We start from the raw sequence: 24,337 nt of genomic DNA, 5'->3' as shown, positions 1-24,337 counted from the left end.
CCGCCGCGCCGCCGGCGGCGGCACCACCCCCGCGGAGGGCGGGCCCGGCCCGGGGGCGCAGCCCTCCGCTTCCCTGCGGGAAGGACTGGGGTGTCGTGAGGAGCCAGCGCCGAGAGCCTCCTTACTCCGCGAAAGGGCCTTCGGGCTGCCATAGCATCTTTGCAGCGCAGCCCTGCTCTTCCAGCCTCGCCACCGTGCGGTGGCTGAAATCAGCGCCCAGGCGCCTGAAGGTGCTCTCCCCACGGCCCACAACCACCGCAAAATGAACCTGGGTTTCAGGCCGGTTCCTCGCCTGCTCAGACCTTTCCAGCGCCGCAGCACGCCAGCCAACTTCCACAGCTTTCTGCCTTGCCCATGCCAGCCCCGGGGCAGCTGCGTGCAAAACCGGCAGGCTGGAGAATCGCTCCACGTTGAGCCCCCGCCACCGCGGCGGCTCGAGGGGCGAGGTGTCCACCTGACACCCCACCACGGGCCTCCGCTGCAGGAAAACGGAGTCGCAGCAGCACGCAGCGAGCCTGTGACAAGCGCCACGCTCGGCGAGCCTGCTGCTTCGGGCTGAAACCCACCTTCCCCATGCTGCAACACTGTTGCAACAGGGGCATTTGTTTAATTACAGGCAACGGGCAGCTTGGAGTTGCTGTTACAAAAGAGTCAAGCGTGCTCTGGGTCTGCCCCCCGTGTGCTCCCTGCAGAGACCAGCCTGCGCTGAAACTCCTTCTTCTGTGGCAACAGGTAGCCTTGCCAGGGAGCCCTCTTGGGTTAACAGCCAGCTGCACCCATTGGGCAGGTATTGCTTAACATGCAACACTACCGAAACACTTGCGGAGTTTTTAAACAATGACACTTCGCATCACCATTACGTTTCCCATCTGCATCAGTTCATCCCGCAGCATCCACGTTTCTTACTAAGTTTGGTTTTGGAACCGTTGCCTGCTGGAACACACTGCAAATTGTTCAGTTCTTATCTGTTACGTTACTTGGGTGCAGCATTTCCCATGCTCACTGAAGTGGGGGGCATTAATCAGCGTGGCTCAAGGGCTCGCCTGCCTGGCCCTTCCTGTTCCTGCTTGCTCTACGTTTTTATACTATTAAGTAACTCGCCACCAGAACGAGAAGAACTAGACCCAATTAACTCTGTTCTTGATAAACACATCCATAGCTCTGCCAGAAAGGAAACATCAGTGACACTCCTGACTGTCTCAGTACCTTTGTCAGTGTAACGCTTCCTGTTTCAGAGGGGTACACCACCAATTATATGCCTATGCCTGCAGGAAAGGCTGGCGTAACTATCTGCCAGAGGAGTAATTAATCTATCAGCAGATGACTGGAACACCACACAAACTACCCAGCCCCACGAGTGAACCCAGGATTTAAGAATGCAGCTCAATGCATGACAAATCATTGCTGCAAACCAGGGTAAGGTCATTACTAAGGTCCAGAAACGGCTATTAGCCATCAGGCGAGATGCAGCCTGCACACGATTTATCTCTGTTGGAATTCACTACTTCGCCCTTCATTTCCTCAACGTGCTCCTTTGGAGAGAGGCACTTTGTGTCATTTGCCACTATGCTGTATTTCTCACAGCAGAGGCACAAAGGTATGTATTTCAAATGGTCAATGCTATGTTTTGGATTCAATCACTGTGTGCAGATGGGGGTATGAAAGGTCTAGCACATGTTATGTTTCAGCAGCCTGCAAAACCTTGTAGCTTGAACATAATGCCTTCCAGCATTACTACCTGGAAGAGCTACAGGTATTAAACGGGAATCAGTAGCTTTTGCCTGGGCATTTTTCACATGGTATTATACCCATTTTAAAATATTGTAAAGTAGGGGAGATCAATACAGAGGTATTTGGACTTTCATAGAAATTAGAGCAGAATTTGAGTGGTGCCCTGTGAGCTACAAGGGGAGGGCATAAGAGCCAGGACTAGGCTTAAACCCACTTGCGTGTTGTTTGAAGTCAGCTCCGTACCAGCACCATCCCACTTCCTCACGCTACAGAAAGCCTAGCTCCTGCCTTGTGGTATTCAAATGCTTTGGTCATGCAGCTCCTATCAGGCAGTTCTGCTTTTCCCACACCAGCGATGCCTTTAGCAGAAGCACTGTGCCGACTGGGTTTTTACAACTAAGAAGAACTAAAAATAAAACTTTCCAGGAATTTCAACTGTCCAACAGCAGCAGCACTATGCTATTGCCAACAGTGACCCCACTGCTGTTCCTGGGCAAGAACCAAGAACTGATATACATATCTACATCTCAGTGCTTTACCTGCGTGTATGTCGTGGTTTAAGCCCACCCGGTAACAAAGCACTGCGCAGCCGCTCGCTCACTCCCCACCCACCTTCCCCTGGCCACGGTGGGATGAGGAGAAAATATAAAGAAAGGCTCGTGGGTCGAGACAAGGACTGGGAGGGATCACTCACCACTTATGGTTACAGGCAAAAGACAGGCTCAACTTGGGGCAGAAACAACATCAATTTAATTTACTACAAGGCAAATCAAAACAAGGATATCAGGAAGTAAATCCAAACCTTAGAACACCTTCCCCCACCCCTCCCTTGTTCCCAGCCCTCAACACCACTCCCGGTTCTTTCCACCTCCTCCCCCCGGCAGCGCAGGGGAACAGGGGATGGGGGTTGGGGTCAGCTCCCCACACCTTGTCTCTGCCGCTCCTTCCTCCTCAGGGGGAGGACTCCTCACTCCTCCCCTGCTCCAGCGTGGGGTCCCTCCCACAGGAGACAGTCCTCCATGAACTTCTCCAACATGGTCCTTCCCACAGGCTGCAGTTCCTCACAAACTTCACAGGCGTGGGTCCTTTCCACGGGCCGATCTTCAGTCACAGGCTGCTCAGCACAGGCTTTCCCATTACGGCAGTTGTCAGGGGCATCTGCTCCCCTGCTCACCTCCATGGGCTGGGGGGGGACAGCCTGCCATCTCTCCACAGGCTGCAAGGGCATCACCTCCTCCTCCACTCCTCATCCCCCTCCTTCACTGACCTCGGTATCTGCAGAGGTGTTCCTCACGTTCCAATCCCCCTACTCACTGCAGGTTCCCCTTCTTAAGTCCGTTCTCCCAGAGGCGCTACCACCGTCACTGTCTGGGTCGGCCTGGGCCAGAGGCGGGTCCGACTTGGAGCCGGGGAAGCTTCTAGCAGCTTCTCACAGGAGCCACCCCTGTGGCCCCCTTCCCCTGCCACCAAAAAACCCCACACCACACAAACCCATAACAGTGTATTAAGAGAATGCAGAAGGGAAGACTTGTCTGTACAAAAGGCAAACAATTCTTGTGACATAGCAGTGTTCGGGTGGATGAACAGAACTGACCTGTGTCAGAGTATCACTTGATCTATATTTCTATATAAGAAGCCTCAGGAAGATGACACTAAGACTAAGCTGATGCCAAGAAAGCCTGGAAACTGTAGAAACACAGAGAGATGCTTATCGAGGTGTTTTTGTAAGCTATCCTTACTCCCTGCTGCCAAAACTCCAGCCACCCGTTGTCCTGACACAGCATACAGCTCTCAGCTAGTTTTATTTCTGAACCCAGCTGGTTATGAGACTCTCAGATGGCACACGCTCTGTTTATTCAAAGATGGAAACGACACTTTGGGTCTAGTTTTTAGCAGCTCTCTTTAAAGTGCACACAGCTTTACAGATACTGTTAGAAGACTTTGTTTCCACTGAGTCTGCAGCTGACAAATTCAGGTACCATGGGAGCCGCTGAGCTCCAGCACACCAAACAGAGCACTGCAAAATCACTCAGCCTCCCTTCCAACCAAATAAAGCTTTAAGCGATAATATTTGGCTCTCATTACACTGATACTCAGTGCTGGACCACCATGCTGAAAGAGGTGAAATGAAGCTTTAAAAGGAAGGACAAAACGAGAGCTGCCTAGGCAGGACCAGCTCACATGGAAGTGGCTTTCCAGAACACAGGAACACAATAGGTCTCGTTCACACAATGAAAATTAACAGCTAAACATTAACCTAAGCTTGACTCTCTTACCAGTCCTTCCAGAGAGACAGTTTTCAGTAAGTTATGCATAGGGATTCCTGAAAGTACAGAATTATGGACTTGGGAGAAGGGAAGGAAGGGAATCGCACAAACACAAGAACTGGTCTATGCAAGCAAGTTGGAAAGTGGAGTGAATAGGCATAACAACTAAGAAATAAGCTCCAAGGTTTTTGGTCAGAACACTTACTCTGCACTAGTTGCAACCTGAAGAGACTTATACACACACCATAGCTCTGGTCCAATTTACTGTGCATTATGAAGAAACCTGTGGGAACATCCAGTAGAGAATATTTTTACAAGCTATCGTAGCTTTGAAGCATCTATCATCATTTCACATAGATAAGCTAATCATTGTCGCTTCTTTCCGTTTAACACAGGCTTTAGGATATAAACATCCCATTGAGGCAAGTGAGAAATCTTTGCCTTCCAAAACATCCTGAACCCATCCTTAGCACAAGCTTTCCCATAGCATAACCTAACAGACATTCACCAAGCCAATGTATACCCATTCTGTCATCTGCAAGCTATACTGCATTTTATGAGCCCAGTACTGTACTTGACACTGAAGCACCTCAGCATCATCCACCAGTGCAAAAATAGTGATCAACGTCCATGTTATAGTTTTTTTCCCTCTCCCATCTCCACCCATGAGAAAAGCCCAGGTTCAAAAAGCTTTCTGTGAAAAGCATTTAATCATACATTAATACATGTTGTAGAAAGAAAAAAAGCAATGTGAAAGATGTATACTGCCTTGCTTGGCAAGTTTGATTTCAGAAAAATAAGACAAGCTACATATAGCAACGTCTTAGTGCAAATCACTGCAGTTTTGTGCATTTTGCTTCTGATGTTATGAAAGGTCACAGAGAAAGCCTTGGGGGAGTTGCACTCCTCCATCTGGCAAAGCACAGCCTGTATAAGCAGAGCAGCAGACAACAAATGTCAACCTCATTTTCTTTCCAGACTGGCTTCATGTAGACCTGAATCCATCCACTTGTTTCAAACAACCTTTATGCTCCAGTCTACGCAGGGAATACTTGACTTCATTCCTAAACACACATCTCATCTTGATGGCTGGTTGTTACAGGGATGGAAAAGTGTGAGGATGGGCAGTTAACAACCCAACAACAGACAGCTGCCAGAAATATTTTTTTTCCTGCTGTTCCCCTCCACAATATAAAAATAAAAATGTACACTTTTTTGGATTAGCATACAAGTACAAATATCAGGGAAAATATTGTGACAGAGGTTAATGGCTCATTAACTACTCCTGTAGCAATTAATGGATTGTTTCCATAACATCAGTTATTGCAATAACTCAGTACTTAGAGTGAATAATTTTACAGTAATTTGCTGTTTTCTTACCCCTAAATCCACACAAGACTGTTTCAGACTTTGGAGGAACACCACCAAGCACCAATAAACCTTTAGAGCAACTGGTTAGGCCTTACAGGCATCACGAAAATTTTCCTACATGCAGCCTACATAAACTGATTAGATATGTACTCACATTCATGCTGGAGTGACCATCATGTGTCTTTTGAAGGTAATGCAAATAAACCGATAGAGAATTTATTATCTATCATTTGATCAAAAATATATCTTAATTAAAAGGGCAAGGCATTAAAAGACATGCTTGGATAACCTCAAGTCATGTCAAATATTGCTTCTGCACTTGAGGGCAAATTATACCTTATTGTACCTTATTGGTAGAGCCAACTTAATATGTTCTCATGTTTCCAAAACCATTTGTGCCTTAAGGACTTAAGTATCAGTAGTAAGATTCCCCTGCAGGCACTGACTCTAGCAGTGGAAATGAATCATGGTGCCTCTGAAAACTGCTGTTTGTAAATTCTTGACCTGGTTTAATACTGAATGCACTCCAATATTTCACTTATCCAAACTTTGTAAGCCACTATGAATTATCACAAGTATGATATCAGAGACATGTTTCTGCTAAGTGAAGGCCTATAAAGAATTAAATTGCTACCTACGACTTCTCTAATGCAACAACAAAATGAGCATTAAAATACTAACCTTTTCATCAGTTTTTCACCATAACCCCTTTCAGTCAAGTGTTCAACCTCTAGCAATACCACTGGATTTAAAAATATTCCTGTTTGTCTCTAGAATCCCAACACAATTAACCTAAGGTGAATACAAAAAAAAAAAAGACTGCTTAAGTAAGGTTTATTTTACTTTTCCTTTACTGAGAAGGGACACCTGATTTTACATAGAAATGCCATATTTAAGTGTGCCAGTATACTGGCTGCCATGATTTAACCTAGCAGTCTGTCACAGCTTTCAAATCTTTCTTAATGTGCAGTGCTCTAACATTGTCATGTACTACATTACAGCTTTGAAAAAGGAGTTTGCTGTATCACAACTGAAGGAGTTTCAGGCATCTTCAAAACTACTTTCATGAAGCTTAACTTTTTGCTGGAGCAAATCTGGTTCAGATACCTTTAGAAGTCCTACCTAGTGTGACTGACACACGCCCATGGAGTCTCAGAACTTGATATTGCTTTTAAAAATTAAGTTCTTTAACTCTTTGTCTTTATCAGTCTTCACATTTAAGCAAGAAATTTAAAAACATTCAAAAAAGTAAACTTTCTGTTTGGAAGACTGCTACAGGAACATCCTGAAATAATTCTCTCGGGTAATTGCCAAGGCTGAATACAAGTTTGATATTCACACCTTTTAAGTCTTAAACTAGGCATCATTTACAATTCCTTACACAACTCTGGGACAACTTTTGTTATGAATTGCAACTCTGTTTCTCTCCTTCCATTAGGTACACCTAGAATACAGAGATTCCTGCAAGTAGGAATTTTGGAGCAGCTCACTCGCATACATGTCCTAAAGAGAATATCCAATGTAAAGGCATTAAGTCAGCTATCACCCTAAGCTCTAGGCAGAAGTACATACCAGACAGTTAGTCCAGTCCCCAAAGCTCTCCTAGGGCTATGTCTAAAACCAGGAATGAATTAAGATTACGTCTTTTGATTCTAGCCCATTGCTCAAGAAGTTCATAATTAAAACCTTCAAATGAAGTCAACTTTCCAAGAAATTCTTAACTCAGAACTTGCACAAAATTGAGGTATAAAAAAGTCATTAAATATTTATTATAATTACAGCAGCTTTACACAGGAAAGTTAAAAATTAAAAGACATCCCAGTTTTTGGATTCATGATTTTTCTTTAGGACAGTTGGTCAGCAGGTCCCTGGGATATCTGTAGGCACCTTTAAGAGTTCTTCAACTTCTTCTTGTAAAGCCTCAGCTTTTTCACTCAGCAGCATCTATAATGGAAAAAGAAAAACTATTAGAAAATGAACAGAGGCATTAGCTGTTTAACCTGTTAGGTTAAAACACCAGTATTTCTTTCCAAACTTGCATCTGATCTATAAAAAACTGCTGCTGCTGCTCACAGGACCACAGTACCTTTGCCTCAAAGGACTAACACCTACTACTACCAATATTTTTTACTGTTTAGTGTGTACCCACATGAAAAACACTAACACAAAAATTTACACAGCACACAGCTTGTTTTCTCAGCTCTGCCATCACATAATACACAAAATTTAACAGAGTATAAACAGTTTGTCTAGAATTTAACAAGAGCATTTTTAGCCTTAAACATTTATTACTAAACATTTATTTTCCATGTTGGAATACACATTTGTAAGTTGTGTCTGCCAAGTTGTCAATTTCTTGCTTTATACAAAATTTCTTTCTACAGCATTTTACATCAGACATATAGGACCTCCAATATTAGCAACCGTTTAATCTACCTGAACTGTTTGCTGCTGGCAGTTGGAGTATAACAGTCCCCCAGCAGCATGTGTAACAACATGCAAGCATCCTTCTAACTTCCCAGTTAGAGAAAACACCATCAGTTAGAGAAAACTCCATCAGTTTAACATCTGAGCATGACAGCAATCTAGGCTGCTGGATTTGGCACTGATGTAGATGAGGAATCTGCATATATCCCCTTTTTCTGGCTCACAGAGCAGCAAAAAAGCAGTAAGGAGCCTACAACAACATTAAACAGCCATGACCTTTTAAGTGCATAAACTCCAAAGTCAGTAGTTTTACTCCATGAGAATATACAAACCAAGACTTTTGTTATTGACTGCATAATTTTTATACCAATCACCTATTCATTTATTCTAGGCATTACCTCACTTTACTGAAAGCTTTCTATTTTAGCAGAATCAAACATGAAGCTGATGTCATTGCAACAGCAGATTAATAAAGATTGAGAGAAAATACTACTACTTGATAAATAAAACACTTTCCGTATTTTTTTGTTTAGGCACAACTCCATGTTTATTACAGATCCTTTCCCTTGGATTATTTGTATGCTTAAGGCGCTAAGTGTGCCTTAGAGGCAGATATTAAGTGAAGGCCCTTCTCATGATGCATATTCAAAATGGAAAACAATTCGAAAGGAAAGAATAACAGGGCACAACAAAAGCAGCCTAAATAGGTGAGTTTAACCCTATACCTTATCGGTTTCCATTTCTACAGTCCTGAAAATCCTGTCCTGTAATCACAACTACCACTAGAATTTCTGTAAGATAAGTCCTGAGGTATTGGCAGAATTGAGCATTTTCAGTTACAATGACTCAGCACGGAGATCAAGGTAGTCATTTAATTCCCACATTTCATCAGAGAAGCTGTGCAACATTTTTGCCGTTTGTTTCCTCTCTGAAAAAGAGCACAACTTCCCACTATCCTGTATGTAACAAATTGTTTTAAGAAAAGTTTAAGTTTGCCTGTCATTCAGGAGCATGAAGGTCAGCAATTGCTCAATTCATTACTCTTAACCATCTTAGATAAATGATATCGTCAAGAAAATATCTCAATATATTCTTAATACAGACCAGTATTTGGATCACAATGTCATTCAAACATCCACTTTTGACATATTGAAGTTCTGAAGCAGGTTTTTATAACTTTGTTTCTAACTTACCTTTGCAGATGAAACAATTTGTTTGGCTTGACGTCGTGACAAGTGCTCAATCATCTTGACCAGAGTTTCTGGATTTGCATTAGCCAAGTGTGCTAAAGTTTTGTACCCTGCATTATAAAGCTGTTTCGCTCGTGCCTACAAGTCCAAAATTGTGTTAGATTATTAGAACAGGCAATAAGAATTACCATTAAGTGCCAATCTCTACACCAATATCAAACATTTAATCTTTGCACTATCAATCCAATTTTTTGACTTTTCTAAGAACATGAATACTGAGAATCTTTACTCCCCAAAAATACAGCTTTACTGCCAAGATATACCTCCCCATACAATCTTATCCAGTTCTTAGGAACCCATTCCTCATTATTTTCTGAGCCTAGATGATACCGACTCCGCCATCCTCTTTTTGTTATCTTGTTTTCTGCATTCACTGTCACTGTCTCACATTCTTTGGAGGTGTCTAAGTAAAAGGAGGGCTGATTTTATCCAATTTGTTTCTTTCCCCCACAATTTTCACAGAACAGAGCTTTTACAAAATTCCAGAAAAGACTGCACTTCGTTGTTTCAGTCTTATAATTTTTCCTTTAGTATCACAGTATCTATTTTATTTCTCTAGTTTTGCATCAAGTCTTGGCTGTGAACTCACATCACAGGAGAGATTCTCTGGAATTTATCACCAATGTAAGAGGGTGTGCACTATCTGCTTCTCTTAACTTTGTTTGATCCTGTTGCTATGTGAGATAGCCAAGCAGTATTTGCTTAATAGAGGGTCTCTGGGAAAATATTTCTTCTGCAAAACAAATACTGCTAGAACTTTACAAAGCTTAAATTAAAATACATTTCTACAGTAGCTGTGAAATAATTTAGTATACTCAAGGCTTTAGTATCTTGAGTTATGAAATAATACTCATTTGATGAACAAGTGTTACACCTCCAAACATTTCGTCGATTACCTTTTGCTTTTTTCCCCTCATTTCTTGCAAAGACAACAAGGAATAGAAAGATATTTATTTGATGGCATATATGGTGGGGTTTTTTTAGCATCCAACAGGTAACAGCTTACAATATATTATCTTCCTCCATAGTAACTGAGGACTATGCATGTTCATTGACATGAAATAGGTGTCATTAATTTCACCAGAAATTAATTACCAGCAAATATTTTCAGTGCTCCATTTGGCTGTTACATGCACAGTATGACCGATGACACAGAATCTTTCCCCACTAATGACTTAAATCTCATGAAAAGGTTTTAGATTGCTCTTTGAAAACTGTGCAACTAAGTGTGCAGAAAATAATTTTCTTTTGCTACAGTAAACTTAAGACTGATTTTATCATTTCTTCCACAGAAATCTAAGCAAACCACATCTGTTCAAGATATAAGTCTACCTGCTTCAAATATCACCTGTCAATATAGTTTTAACTCCAGAGCAGAAGTACCTTGGTTATAGCAATAATTTTGAAGTGTCATCTTTAAAATACAACTTCAGCAGAATCACGTTGTCCGGGCTGTTTTTGCCTTTCCACAAAAATGCTCCCATATGAAGTGAGCCATGAAAAAAAGACTGTTTACCTTTTACATCCAATTCAGAAAATCTGATATATACGAAAAACCCCATTAGACTCCAAGCCTTCATCATTGTTTAGCTTCTCAGAATAAACCTTACTGCCACTAAATTCAATGGTTTGCTGACAAACTGATTCCACAATAGGCTTGACAGGCAAGTTAAATCATCTTGCAAAGAGGTCCAGTGATTACTTATAACCTTGCACTGAAGCTCCAAAAGATTTTCTACTTTAATAGGAGTCTTCCTCATCAGAGACCAGTTATGTTTCATTTAAAATACATGCAGCACTGCAAGTGATTGTAAAACCTAAGTTCCCAATAGGACTTCACTTATTTTTTGTGAGTGTCTTCTGACTTAAATACGTAAATTCTTACTCCTCTTTACTCCCATGAACTGAAGAATCCTTACCACAGAAGAAACTTGGACTCTGTTTTCCAACTGAATTTACAGCTAAATTATTGTCCAAATACAGCATTTTCACTGTTGCTGTGGTAGCAGCCAAAAGGAAAACATTATTGGCTCCAGCTTACATTTACTCAACCAACCACTTCCCCAACCTCCAGGACTGTTGTGGCATATCTGCGCTATGCTGAATTCTCAATAAAAAACCTAGCTTGGTCTTCCAGATATAATTGAAAGGCACAGCAACATTTAGCATACAACTTTACATTGAAAACTCTCACAAAGCCAGGTTTACTAACCTCTAGAACCCCTGCTACCTCCATCAGAGGGATGAGTTCTGTCTTAACACAGTATGTCAACTTCTTGGTAAGTTCTGTCAGCAAGGCTTTATAAACCCAGAATTCTTCCAATTCCTGCAGAGACAAAGATCACTAAAAATCAGATCCTAAGTTCTGTATTTGGGGGATATGACTGATAAGAGCTTTGCTACAGCAACAAGCATATATTTGGCATTTAGACAGGGGAAGCACTATTATTTATAGTTATCCTTTCAGCTAGTTGCAGAGTTGTATTCAGCACTCTTCAGCTGAACAGAGTTGGGGCAGTTCTGAAGGATAAGCAGTGCATTATTTCAACAGAGGAAAAGAACAAGAGAATAAGCCAACTCAGCTATTTTCCCTGAGATGACATTCCACAACCAGATGGCCTTCTTTCTAAGAGAAAGGTAAAGTTGTCAATTATTTCACCAACAGTGCTGACACTGATCAATGGCCTGTACAATTCATATATTTTCACATTTTTAGTGCATAAAGCTTACTTTTAATATAAGAAATATAACTGTACAAGAATGCTTTTCTGAACAGGAAAAATAATTTTGCACAGGAAAGGTTAAATACATCTGTGTTCAGTTCTAACTTAAGAAAACAAAACTCCAGATTTTTCAAAATCAGTCCCAAAGATTTTATTGAATTCATTTAAACACACTACCTCACTGAAATGTAGAACACAGGAGGCGAACGAGGCAGCAGAATTAAGGAGATTTTGCACATATCCTCGGGACATATTAAATTTCTCTGAAACACTCCATATATTGGTCTCTTTCAGTAGGGTATAAAGGACGAAAGTCAGGTAGAGCCTGTTTACCACAGCACTGTCCACATTCTAGGAATAAAGCAAGTTAGAATTCAGAGCCAATATCACATTCAAGATATTCTGTTATTGCTATGAGGAAATTTTTGGCATCTATACTCCTTCACATCTCTAAAATATGTCTATATTATACCCAAAGACATTAAACATTAAGAAAACCAACTGTCCTGGTTTCAGCTAGGATAGAGTTAACTGTCTTCCTAGTAGCTGGTACAGTGCTATGTTTTGAGTTCAGTATGAGAAGAATGTTGATAACACTGATGTTTCCAGTTGTTGCTAAGTAGTGTTTAGTCTTAAAGTCAAGGATTTTTCAGCTTCTCATGCCCAGCCAGCGAGAAAGCTGGAGGGGCACAAGAAGCTGGCACAGGACACAGCCAGGGCAGCTGACCCAAAGTGGCCAACGGTGTATTCCATACCATGGGATGTCCCATCTCGTATAGGAACTGGGGGGAGTGGGAGCAGGGGATCGCCACTCGGGGACTAGCTGGGTTTCAATTGGCAGGTCATGAACAATTGCACTGTGCATCATTTGTACATTCCAATCCTTTTATTACTGTTGTCATTGTATTAGTGTTATCATTATCATTATTAGTTTCTTCTTTTCTGTTCTGTTAAACCGTTCTTATCTCAACCCACGAGTTTTACTTCTTTTCCTGATTTTCTCCCCCATCCCACTGGGTGTGGGGGCAGTGAGTGAGCAGCAGTGTGGTGCTTAGTTGCTGGCTGGGGTTAAACCACAACACCCCTACAATGAGGTTAAAAGAACCTTAATTAAGCAGAACAGTAATAAAGAACACTAGCAGAAGAATAATCTAGAATTTGTAAATAATCAAATGAAATGACTAAACTGTCGTCTTAGTTATGAGAAATCTCCAACCTACCTTTCTGATGGCTTGACCAGAAGCCTTTTTTGTGATAAAGCTTTCAGGTACTCCCACAATATCCACTACTTTTTGCTCTGCTGCACTTAGCTGATTGAACTAAAATAAGATTTTATAAAGACTATTCAGATATTTAGTTCTCTTAATGTTATAGAAAACACAAGTCTATTACTCAAAGCAAAACAACGTTTTTCAAGATCTCTATATAGTACTTAGTCACAAGACTAGTACTACAGTCACTAGACAGATCTGCAGCTTGTTTGCCTACTTGTTTGAATTATTTGGAACTGTCCATCTCCGAATGCCACATTTTAACAAAACTGAATAGATTTTAGTGCTACCCCTAGTATACAACACTTTACAGAAAAGGGGAGTAGTTGAATTATGGGTTGATCTTACAGAGTGTGCAAGACTAGGATAAAGGTTGTGCTGCTAAGGCTGACGTAAGTATAGTAGTCTGTAGGAAGGTATTGGTCACAGTGTAATTGTTACAATCATGGCTGGAGTTAAGCATTAGACTCAGCAATCAAACAAAGATTAAGATTTTACATTCTCTAGCAGATTTTGCTCAAAGCGTTACCCCACCATCTATATTTCCTATCTGTATAAATTTATGTAAAATTTATTAAGCAGGATTACTATGTGCCCTAATGCATGTTTGCTAGTAAATTCTCACCTGTTTCAAGTATATCATCCAGTCTGGGCTACAATTAGAAGTCATATCATACGGAGTTGCCAGATATAGAAGATGAAGATTGCTCTCAAGAATCAGCCCTTCCAAACCTTTCTTCAGTTCTCTGTAAAGAAGATTGCAGTATGCCAAGTCTATAGACCCTATAATAAACACACAATTTTAAACATACAGAGTTAAGTATAATAGAGAGTCAGTATTTCCTTCATCTTCCACAAAAGCTTGTTATACCATCTGAATTGAAGAGAAATGACTGTAACCTGAATAATTGCTCTAACCTAACATGAGCAGTGAAACAGAACTGAGGAAAGGCAGTCACCTATTTCCATATATGTCCATTCTGCGTGTGGTTTTGGAGTGTTTGTGAATTGCCTTGGCTTTAATGAAAGGCTGGAACAATCTTGTAGATTGAAGGAATTTTTCAGAGATTCATCCTATTCTGATTGCATTCCATACCCTGTTATCTTTATGCTATGACAGGAAAACAGAACGTCCTGATATACTCTGTTACATTTGATCTACATGTTATATACTTCCTTTCCCTCTTAAGCTTCCCTCTAGGTCAAGAAATCCCACTGTTCACAATATCTGTTCATAATAATTATAAAACGAGGTCATGAGCCACTTTGATTACAATCACTAAATCAAGTCTTTAAATCACTTTTTTGGCAGTATGTTTCTGGTTTTACTCCCACTGTGAACAATGTTATTACATTTCATTCCCATCATGTTCAGTCATGCATTACTTGTTCATTCCCATTTTCAGTCCAGCACATCATTTAGTAATTGAAACTGTCTCTTTACAACTTATTTTTCATTGCAGTTTCAGACTGAAGACAGGAAAACATGCCAAATTGAGGTAAGGCTGAGATGAAAGGGTTTGTTGAAATAAAGATTATAATAAGAATAAAAAAATCTTACCTTTGTATGTAGCTTTACCCAATGGTGTGATTGTTAGTGTACATTTGGAATTGTGGTCCTTCTCACATATTCTTCCTTTTAGAAGTCCTTTTTCGATTAGATTTTCTAGCCCATCTTTAATTATCTCTGTGAGGCTCTTCTCTTTAGACAGCAGATGCTGCTGAATACCCAGCAATGTACTGCACATAAAATTGTTGACTTCCTCATGGGTGACTGCTATCTGCATCAATTTTGCAAGTGATTAGCTTGTTTAAAGGTGTCATTTCACATAACACATTTCATAAGCTATATGAAAAAAATTTACTGACTAGAGAAGCAGTTTGATATCCTGTTAATGTGTTTCTATAGAAAGATATGAGGACAAATAGAACGACAGACAGTCTATGATGGATCTGATGGGACTACTCTCCATCTGTTCTATTATTCTAGCTACTGCATCATGTTAATGTTTCCACTGTTTCTATTTGTGTTTTGAATCAAGGATCAGAAATTGAAATATTATTAATACTGTAATTTATCATAAGGTAGATATAATTTTGACTTTTACACAGAATGAAATTATCATGTTATGTGATTACTTGATAGCTGAGTTAAATAAAAAGACTAATCAAACCTTTGTCCTCATCTGATTAGAAGCTGTTCTGAACTACTAAGCCAATCTGTTTAAAAAGTCTGGTTTTTCTATAGAATCAACAGGTAAGTTTTTCTTTGCATTCACAAGCACTTAAGTTACTCACAGAGAAGAGTTAACTGATACCTTCAGCCCAACCAAAGATAACAACAGGCTCTGCATTCCCTTGGTCAACTCCAGCAGAAGACTGCTGTAACAGTTCTCCAAAGGACTGTTAACTAAATCCTGAACCTAAAAAGAGCAAGAAATATATTAGTTCAGGGAAAATACTTATGCACTAGTTTTACACTTTTAAAAATACTGATATGCATGATTCAGCTTATAAAGAAAGTAAGTGTAGACATTTAAAGTTTACAGGTCACGTCTGAAAACAAACCACAAAAAGGTAGTTTATAGGTATTATTACATATGTCAAATACTTGAAAATTTAAGAAGCAAATAAAAATCAAGCTAGGCAGCTCAGCTCCTTCCATTTATCCCACCAGACTAATCCAGAAATTCAAAATTACCAAAAGGTTTGTAAAAATTACCAAGTGTTTGTCTTTTTCTTGCACTATGAGAATACTTTCTCCAGCACTATCAATACCAGCTCGACCAGCTCTGCCAATCATTTGTTTATACTGGTTCTTCTTCAGGAAGTCATTAGCAACATAAGGAGCTCTGAGAATAACCCTGTAAAAAAGTCTTTAGTAAGTTATGCTTTATATTAAAATTATTAAAGCAGCAGTAAGATTTTACAAATGCATTCTTTATATATGCCCTTTCTTAGTAACTAATAAAAATCAAATGCACCTGTTTGAACAGATGTGTAAATCAACCAGGGAAACATTTAACAACTTAAGGTTTATTGAAAGATAAGCCATGTTTATCATGTTTTGCAGAACCTTTGGAACCACTCTTTACATCCGCTCAAAGGCCTGAATTTAAGAGTGAAAATCACCGAGATACAAAATAAACCTTTCTAAAGAACATAAGCAACACTGACTATACATCAGTTATGCTAGAAAGACAACATTTGTCTGTATGAATTTTTTTTCTCTCCTCAGGTGCATAATTCCAACATAGATGACATACAAAACTGGATTCTTAGCAAACAGTCTTTGGTCATACAGAGTATGGCAGCCAGATCATCAGCACTTATAATAAAAGATAACACATTCTTGTGTTAAAACATATTCAAACTATATCTCCTTAGAAGAGATTTATTTTATAATTTAAACACTGTTCTTAGGACAATATCTAAAGAAACCACCATGAATTTCTTATTCTTCTGGATAACATTTCTAAAATACTGAAGCATTTCCTCAGTTTATTAAAATTTCCTTAATCTGCTTAGCTAAGTGCTCTTCAGCTACGCATTCTGAGGAACTTGCTACTGATTCACATTTCCTATGTAAAAAACTTTGCAGTCTTGTGTCCCGAGTTGAACACAAAATCCCTTATGCTTCCAATTTGTTAGTAAAACCAGAAACATACTTTAAATAGCAACAATATTTCCAACTTATTAAAGAAGTTTTTTTACAAAGCAAAAAAAAAAAATCAATGCAACAATGAAATATGTTTCAGTTACTAACCTTCTAGCTGGCAGGTTGACTCCAGCAGCTAAAGTAGCTGTGCAAGCAACTAGACACAAGACACCTGTAGAATATGCTTCCTCTATACTTTTTCTTTCATCATTTGTAAGGCCACTATGGTGATAGGCAATACCAAAAGGGATTGTTTGCTTCAGAATAGGACAGACACTTCCATTTCCAATATTCTCTAGGTTCTTGATAAGATCTTGTTTCTCTTTCTCCCTGTGAGCTCTGAATTCTCTTGGAAGAGGAAAAGCATTTCTTTAGATTTTGATCAATCATTAACTACTTAAAAAAATAGTCAAGAGACATGCTTACTATCTATTTCTGTTCATTATCCGTTCCTTTCTTTAACATCTAGGTTGGAGAAATAGTTATTACCAGTAACATTAAAATACCAATACACAGGAGATCGATTAAGTTGCAATAGAACTGTTTTCTTGTTTGTAAACACAGGCACAGAAGGGATCAAATACTGACTGGGTGTGGATATTGAGTGCACTGAAGAAAGGAAATAGGGCCAGTATCAACTGGTAGTGAAGATTATAGGTAAATAAAAATGGTTTCAATTTTGATAGCAAGGGAGGGTTTGTTTATTTTAAGATAATTTCTTCCTACATAAAATTTAACATTGCCAGACCATTGTGAGTTGATTAAATCACATTTAAATGAAACCAAATGTAAGTCTTACTTTTCTTCATTAACGAAGCCTGGTTTAGATTTTACAACTTACATTCACAAAGTAGGTATGGAACAGAGATACTTGATCAACTAGTAACATACACAACTATATACTGGGCTATAGAGAAAATATTTGCTTTCTAAGCTTGCAGAGATCAGTGCCAAAGGGACACAAGGTTAGATTAATTTCGTATGCTTTTCCTTCTTTCTTTCTTATTTGTCCTCTAATAACCATATTTTTTAAACAAACTAGTTGAAAAAAAAGATTTTTTTTGGTAAAACATTTGTTTAATGAGCCTTGAGCAGTTTACTATCGTTTATGCAGTTAGCAACTTTACTTTGAATATGGAATCATGTATTTACTTCTGATCACCAGGTAAAGTCACTTGCAAACTAGTAAAGATAAATACTAAGGTCTGACCAATTATTCCAGATATAATTAAAAAAATCATGACAGAAACTTACTTTTTGAGGTACTTGCATAACATTGAAGCCACATTTTCACAGTTCTTTTTAGTGGGACAAAAGATTAGGCAGGAATATTTAGGAATAACTTCAGTAACCAGTGCAATGATGTGGTCAGGATCTGCCTTCTCCAGATTACTAGAATACTATCAAAAACACAGATTGACAAACATTTAAACTCAGAAATTAAGTCATAAACTAAGTATTCAATACTTGTCCTCAACCTTTGCTAGAATAATCCCATTTGCTTGAATCCCTACAAGGCAGTAATAAGCTGAGAAAAAAACAAAAAAGATGTCTTCTTTCAGTCTAAGAGTGATCAACTGTTGACAAAAATCTACCCAAAACCACAAAGCATTGGGTATCTGGAATAATCAAACCCACTGCTCTTCACACAAAGTACTGAAGAAATGTCTACCTTAAAGAGCAGTGAAGAAGTGAAAAATCAAATAAAGCATTCAGCATTTTAAAGGCCCTTTTCCTCCCCAAAGCCTATAATTTTCCTTTCTCATAGGTATTACAAATGAACAGTCATATTTAAGTAATTTCTTTGGTAAAAGCTCTGTAAACAAATCAGTGTAAACCAATACATTTCATAACTATAGTTCAAAGAAACTGTAAGCATTTTGGTTTTACCTTGAAATTAAGGAGACGTGAAAAAGTAAAGCCATTTTCTGTTTTGTTGTCAACTGCATAAATGCTGTCTCGTATCTTCACGTATTCCTTTAATTCTACCTAGGGAGATACAAGCCATAAACAGAAACTTTAGTTAAATCACCAAGTCTTCTCTAAATATTAAACATTATTGATGTACAGCTAATGTTTGTTTCTAAACAATTATTGATATACAGCTAATGCTTTTTTCTAAGCATCACATTTCATATACATACCTGCACACATACAAGCACACATCCCACCCCATCAAGAATTTTTTAAAAAGTCAATCGTGTTAATTATCTGCCTTAAGAAAGTGTCTAATTATAACGAAGAACATGACAAATGTTGTATCCCATGAGCTATTCATAAACCATTGCCATGACAGCATTCAAGCACTAGTAGTACAGATTCTAATTACATCAAATGAACCGTAGTGGTTTAGTTGAAACGACACAAATGGCTTAACACAACATAAAGGTACTTGCATCTGTGTATTTACAAGTGCTATTTATCATACTGATAAAATTGCAAGCTGTAGCAGGCATTATATTACGTTACACCGTGAAATTAAGCATAAAAGCTGTGATATGATCCTAAACAGATTTGCTATAATTTTAAAGCCAAATATCTTCTTTACTAGTTTATGGTATCTTGTATACAGACCGGTCTAAAGTTATTAGTATAGTACTCCGCTTGTAGGAACTTCTGCAGGTCTCCAACATTATTTAAAGTTGCACTCATTCCAATGATTTGAGTGTTTTCTATAAAACAGAAGTTGAGATTAATTTACTGCACATTTGCAATTTTTAACACTTCTCCTCAGTATTTAATCCATAAGCCTGCTTCATCATTAGTCTTTTTAAATGCCAAAGTAGCAGGTTTTAACGGGGATGTAGCTAAGAAATACTACCTAAGACAAATATAAAAAAGGAATCCTTCTCTATAAAGCATTTAATTGGAATAGCTAAGGGGCTCCTATGAAGAAATGGAAGACATTTGACAACACTCAAGATTTCTCAGAGAAGTATCAAAAAAGCTTCAAAACCTCCCAGCCCATCTTACAGGGTGTCCTGATTTCAGCCGAGATAGAGTTAATTTTCTTTCTAGTAGCTGGTACAACATTGATAACACTGATGTTTTCAGTTGTTGCTAAGTACTGTTTATACTAAGTCAAGGATTTTTCAGCTTCTGATGCCCAGCCAGCAAGAAGGCTGGAGGGGCACAAGAAGTTGGGAGGGGACACAGCCAGGAAAGCTGACCCAAACTGGCCAAAGGGATATTCCATACCATGTGACATCATGCCCAGTATATAAACTGGGGGAAGTTGGCCTGGGGGGATCACTGCTCGGTAACTAACTAGGCATTGGTCGGCAACTGGTGAGCAATTGCATTGTACATCACTTGTTTTGTATATTCCAATTCTTTTATTATTTTTATCATTGTTATTATAATTATTAGTTTATCCCTTTCTGTTTTATTAAACTGTTCTTATCTCAACCCTTGAGGTTTACTTTTTCTTCTTTCCCTGATTCTCTCCCTCATCCCACTGGGTCGGGGGAAGTGAGCGAGCAGCTGCATGGTGCTTAGGCACTGGCTCAGGTTAAACCACGACACAGGGTCAACTGACTAACACTTAGATGGGTAAATACTGTTAATGCATGGAGTTATACCATGTTTTTCAAAAGTGGCCAGAACACCATAAATCCAGAAAGCAAAAGTGTGACTTCTCTCTAGAGATGCCATCACTACAATATTTTAATAACATTAACTGCAGCCATGACTTACTACTGGTATAAAGAATTTTTGCAAGAGTAATTTCCAGTGTTGCTCCACGACTTCCTTCACCAAGCATATGCAACTGTGCAAAGAAGGGAAAAAGAAAACGTAAGAATATTACTGAGTTAAGAGTATTTCTACAAAAACCCCCAAATTATGCAGTCATAAACAAATATTACAGGAATGTCTTTGCTGGACTTCCTCATGATATTGCTCTGGTATATTTTGACTGCTAAGTTCCCTTCCAGAAGTATAGCCTCAGTGAAACAACATTTAAGAACCACAGAAAAACTGACCCAAGAGCAAACATGGATAACAAGATTTACCTTCCAGTTAACTAGACCATAACTGACAGAAAGAGTTAACTCCTGACAGTAAACAGTCAACGTGGAGATCTTTGTATTCACCAGCCTAAAGCAATTTTAAACAAACTGTGTTTTAAGCAACACTTACAGTAGAATTTCATATAAAAAAAATTTCTAGCAGCCAGCTACTTCCAGAAAAAAAAGTTAATTCTTAAGCTGCCTTCTGTTTAGAAGCTACTGTGTTAAAGTAAGGTCAGTCAGCCTGAAGCATTCCATGAATTAAACATCCCTGTTAGGTGTTACAACACAATCAACTCTTAGCACCACAACTCAGCCACACCACTAAAAAGCAGAATAAAGGGCAACTCTCAGTTAAATGTCACTTGATGTTTTTCATTTTCTTTTTTTTTTTTTTTTTTAATGTTTCATTTAATCATTATTAATACCAGGCACAGTCTCATGGTTTCACATTTCGGATTTCAGTTCTGGGATTCATAAGATACATGCCATATGATTAAAATTATTTATGTTTTTTCTAATCCATTAGGGATGTCTAATTGACAAGTAGTTATTAAGTAATTCACCATCAACCACTAACACAGCAGGTCTCTCAATATAGAAACTATTGTCCTGATATAACAAATGATTCAGTTAAAGAAAAATAACTTTCAGTATTACATAATTATGTACCCATGCAGAAAAACTTAGTTAAGTAGTAATAATTTCATGATAAACACTCAAAGCAAAACCGAGTAATCAAAAATATGCTCTTTGCTAATAATTGTGTATTATAGACAGAAAAAATTGCATATTATAGATCTGAGTAAGTCTTGTAGCATACCTCATCCACTACAACCAGACCAAGGTCATCAATTCTTTCTGTTTCAATTAAAGAATTCACTAGAGCATGTCCTTTTTCTATAGTAGCAATATAAAGAGACTTTTTTATTCTCCTCTTGATTGGTGGAAATCTTCCTTTACTTCCTGCATATTCTTCAACCAGGAAATCCAATTCTATCCCAAAACTCGATAAACCCCTAACCTGTAAAAAAAGAGATCAACTGGAGAACAAACTCATGCTCATTTTGGATTTCAGAGCTGCTTCAACAATTCAACATGCATATAATCAAACCACACCACAATCAACTGTCTGAACTGGTAAAACATATCAGCTATGACTACCTTTTCCATTTGCAAAGCTGAAGTGTTTACAAATATTATCAAGCTTGTGTTACGTCTGTTCTCTAAAATTAGCTTTTCCTTTACATCAAAAAAATACCAGCTTTTATTTCAAGACGATTTTTTAGCAAGTTGGGCAGTACATCTCTAAGACTGCAGAACTATGCATAACATTGCAAAAAGCTATTATTTCAAAATTCAGCACACTTTATAACTCAGCATCTTCAGCTCATAATTTAGGTCTGTTTTATTATGACATTACTGACCCTCATAGCAGCATTTAGGAGAGAAATCACTCACTTCCCACCATATGTTTATGAAAATAATGAACTTTGCTAAAATTAGTGTTAAAATCAGCCAAGTAACAAGGCATATCAGAAAAGATAAGCAGTATCAAAAACACTGTATCCAGACCTTTTCTTGAACAATGGCAACATATGGCAGGATCATCAGAACATCCTTCTGCCTGCAGAGTAATTCCTGGAGAATTATTATTTCAGCTACAAGTGTTTTCCCACCACTGGTTGGTAATGAGTATATTAAATTCTTCCTTTGCTGTAGAGATTCTAACATTAAGCAATCATGCTGCCATTCTGCAAAATTAAAAAGGAATTATTAGCAACCCCCCAGGGGCATGTTAATCAATATCAAAATGCCTACGTTTCATATAGAATACTTTAAGCCTAGTGTTTGAGAGCTTCTCTTCAATAAACCACTAAAAGCTTTCAGTGATTGAGCCTTCCAAAGTATTCTATAAGCCATATCAACCTCTCCCACCCATCCAAAAAACAACTTAATAAACAAAACAATCACTTTACAACATGTTTTAAATTAAATATTACCTGGGCAACACTTTACTAGCAATTTTTTTTTTTTTTTCAACAAACCATTAGTTACATTACCATAAAGCGTTTCAATCCCTCGAAATTGTCTGAATAGATCTTTAACTTTGCTAGGTAATCCATAAAAAGGGCCTATATCAACAGAAGAAGATTCAATAGTTTTCCTAGCAACACAAATCTCTTCAGATAAAACAGCTTCTTTAAGCTGCTTGGTCTTAGAAACCTGCAGAGTCTGGGCTTTAGCATTTCCAGTCATAGCACTTTTCAGATGATCTTTAAGACTCTCAGTTTTAAATAAATCACACTTAGACTCTGAGGAAAAGTCAGTAGGTCTGTTCCTGTGTTCAGTATCAGGACAAAAAGATGGACTTCTGATTTTGTGCAAGGAAAAATTCACACATTTATTCCTCCTTTCTGAGACTGGAGACATTCTAGAACCAGAAGAAAGTTCACCCATTTTCTCAAAATACAAAAGTTGTGATGATGGCAAGTCATCTAAAGTAGATTCAGTCAGTTCTTGACTGCTATCCACGGGGTCATTTTCATTCATTTGGAAAGCATCCTCTTTGTCAGCTTTAAGAACAACCATATTTTCTGAATTAGAAAAATTATCTTGTTTTTTCTGGTGAATTCCTGACTGATTCCCAATTATGATTTCTCCAGCTACTTTAATATCTGTATTTTTATCCTGCAGGTATTTCTTCTCTATATCATCAACTTCAGCTAGCAAAGAATCGTTTCCATAAAAGCTGTCATGGTCACCAAACATATCTTCTTCACTCTCGTTACTACACTGTAAAAAAAATAACAGAGTATCAATACTCCAAAGTAACAACAAAAAAGGCAGCACAACTTGTACAGCACACACATTACAAGCAAGTCATTTAAGTCTTCCCCAACTGAACAAGAAAGTTAAGTGTGTTTGTGAGGAAAATCTAGCTTGACTTCTAAAGAACACATGCTTTAACTCAATGAAACTTAACCTACAAGTAGACCTGATGCCTGCATAGCTACTTGATGGCGATGATTTTTTAATTTTTTTTTTCAAATTGAAGCCAAAACGCATCCCCCCTCATACAAAGCAAGGCCTTTCCCTATAAACATCACGCAGGCTCAGTCTGGGGCCAAACCACCCTCCCAGACGGAGTCCCCCCACCTCTGTACCCAGCCCTAGAAGCCTGCCCGCACCCCGCCACCGCTAGCCCCGTACCGGGGTCTCCGCCGGGGGTCCCTCGCCACCGGAGCTCATTCTCTTGCGAGCCACCGGCGAGCAGACGGCGCTAGGCTGCACCGGGGCCCGGCTCCGCTTGCTGACAGAGCCGGGGCGGCTCTTCCTCCGCACCGCGAGACTGGGCTGGGCCATCACCGCTGCCCCTGGAGTTGGGGGGAGAGGGGGATCAGTCTCCGCCCTGAAACCGGGGCTGCGAGAAAGCGGTGCGGAGACCGTCACGGTCACGGCCGGGTGCGGCGAGGGACTGCCATGAGGGAGCGGCGACCCAGCGACGCCACCTCCGCCGACAAGCCTCTAACGTACAGAGACCGTAAGCAGGCAGCGGCCAATCGCCTGCCTCAAGTAGGGCAGGCCGCGGCCCCATTGGCCAGCGAATGGCGTTTGTACCGGCGGTA

General features: G+C 39.2%; 1 protein-coding gene across 7 annotated transcripts; it reads right to left on the bottom strand.

Annotated features, from left to right (window-relative positions):
* Positions 1 to 2,622: 2,622 nt before the first annotated feature.
* HELQ (helicase, POLQ like) lies at positions 2,623 to 24,233 on the bottom strand. Of its 7 annotated transcripts, XR_007507875.1 has the most exons (19): positions 23,922 to 24,233; positions 22,772 to 23,504; positions 22,284 to 22,462; positions 21,532 to 21,732; positions 20,395 to 20,467; positions 19,273 to 19,370; positions 18,589 to 18,687; positions 17,953 to 18,098; positions 16,807 to 17,046; positions 15,763 to 15,904; positions 15,359 to 15,463; positions 14,602 to 14,821; positions 13,666 to 13,823; positions 12,990 to 13,088; positions 11,947 to 12,120; positions 11,259 to 11,372; positions 8,990 to 9,124; positions 4,961 to 7,313; positions 2,623 to 4,281 (listed from the first exon to the last, which is right to left on the bottom strand). XR_007507875.1 is itself a non-coding variant. In XM_049815473.1 (18 exons), the coding sequence occupies exons 1-18, from the start codon at positions 24,072 to 24,074 to the stop codon at positions 7,227 to 7,229; spliced, it is 3,156 nt and encodes a 1,051-aa protein (XP_049671430.1). In that variant the 5' UTR covers positions 24,075 to 24,233; the 3' UTR covers positions 2,623 to 7,226. The 7 variants fall into 7 exon arrangements, 5 of the variants coding, with proteins under 5 accessions (XP_049671430.1, XP_049671433.1, XP_049671432.1 ...); XM_049815473.1 differs by having other exon boundaries at positions 2,623 to 7,313; XM_049815476.1 differs by having other exon boundaries at positions 2,623 to 7,313; positions 22,772 to 23,499; positions 23,922 to 24,013.
* Between the last annotated feature and the right edge of the window lie 104 nt (positions 24,234 to 24,337).

The sequence above is a fragment of the Accipiter gentilis genome, chromosome 12 (assembly GCF_929443795.1).
Source record: "Accipiter gentilis chromosome 12, bAccGen1.1, whole genome shotgun sequence".
Classification (NCBI taxonomy): Eukaryota; Metazoa; Chordata; class Aves; order Accipitriformes; family Accipitridae; genus Astur; species Astur gentilis.
This window is presented reverse-complemented; position numbering and strand designations above follow the sequence as displayed.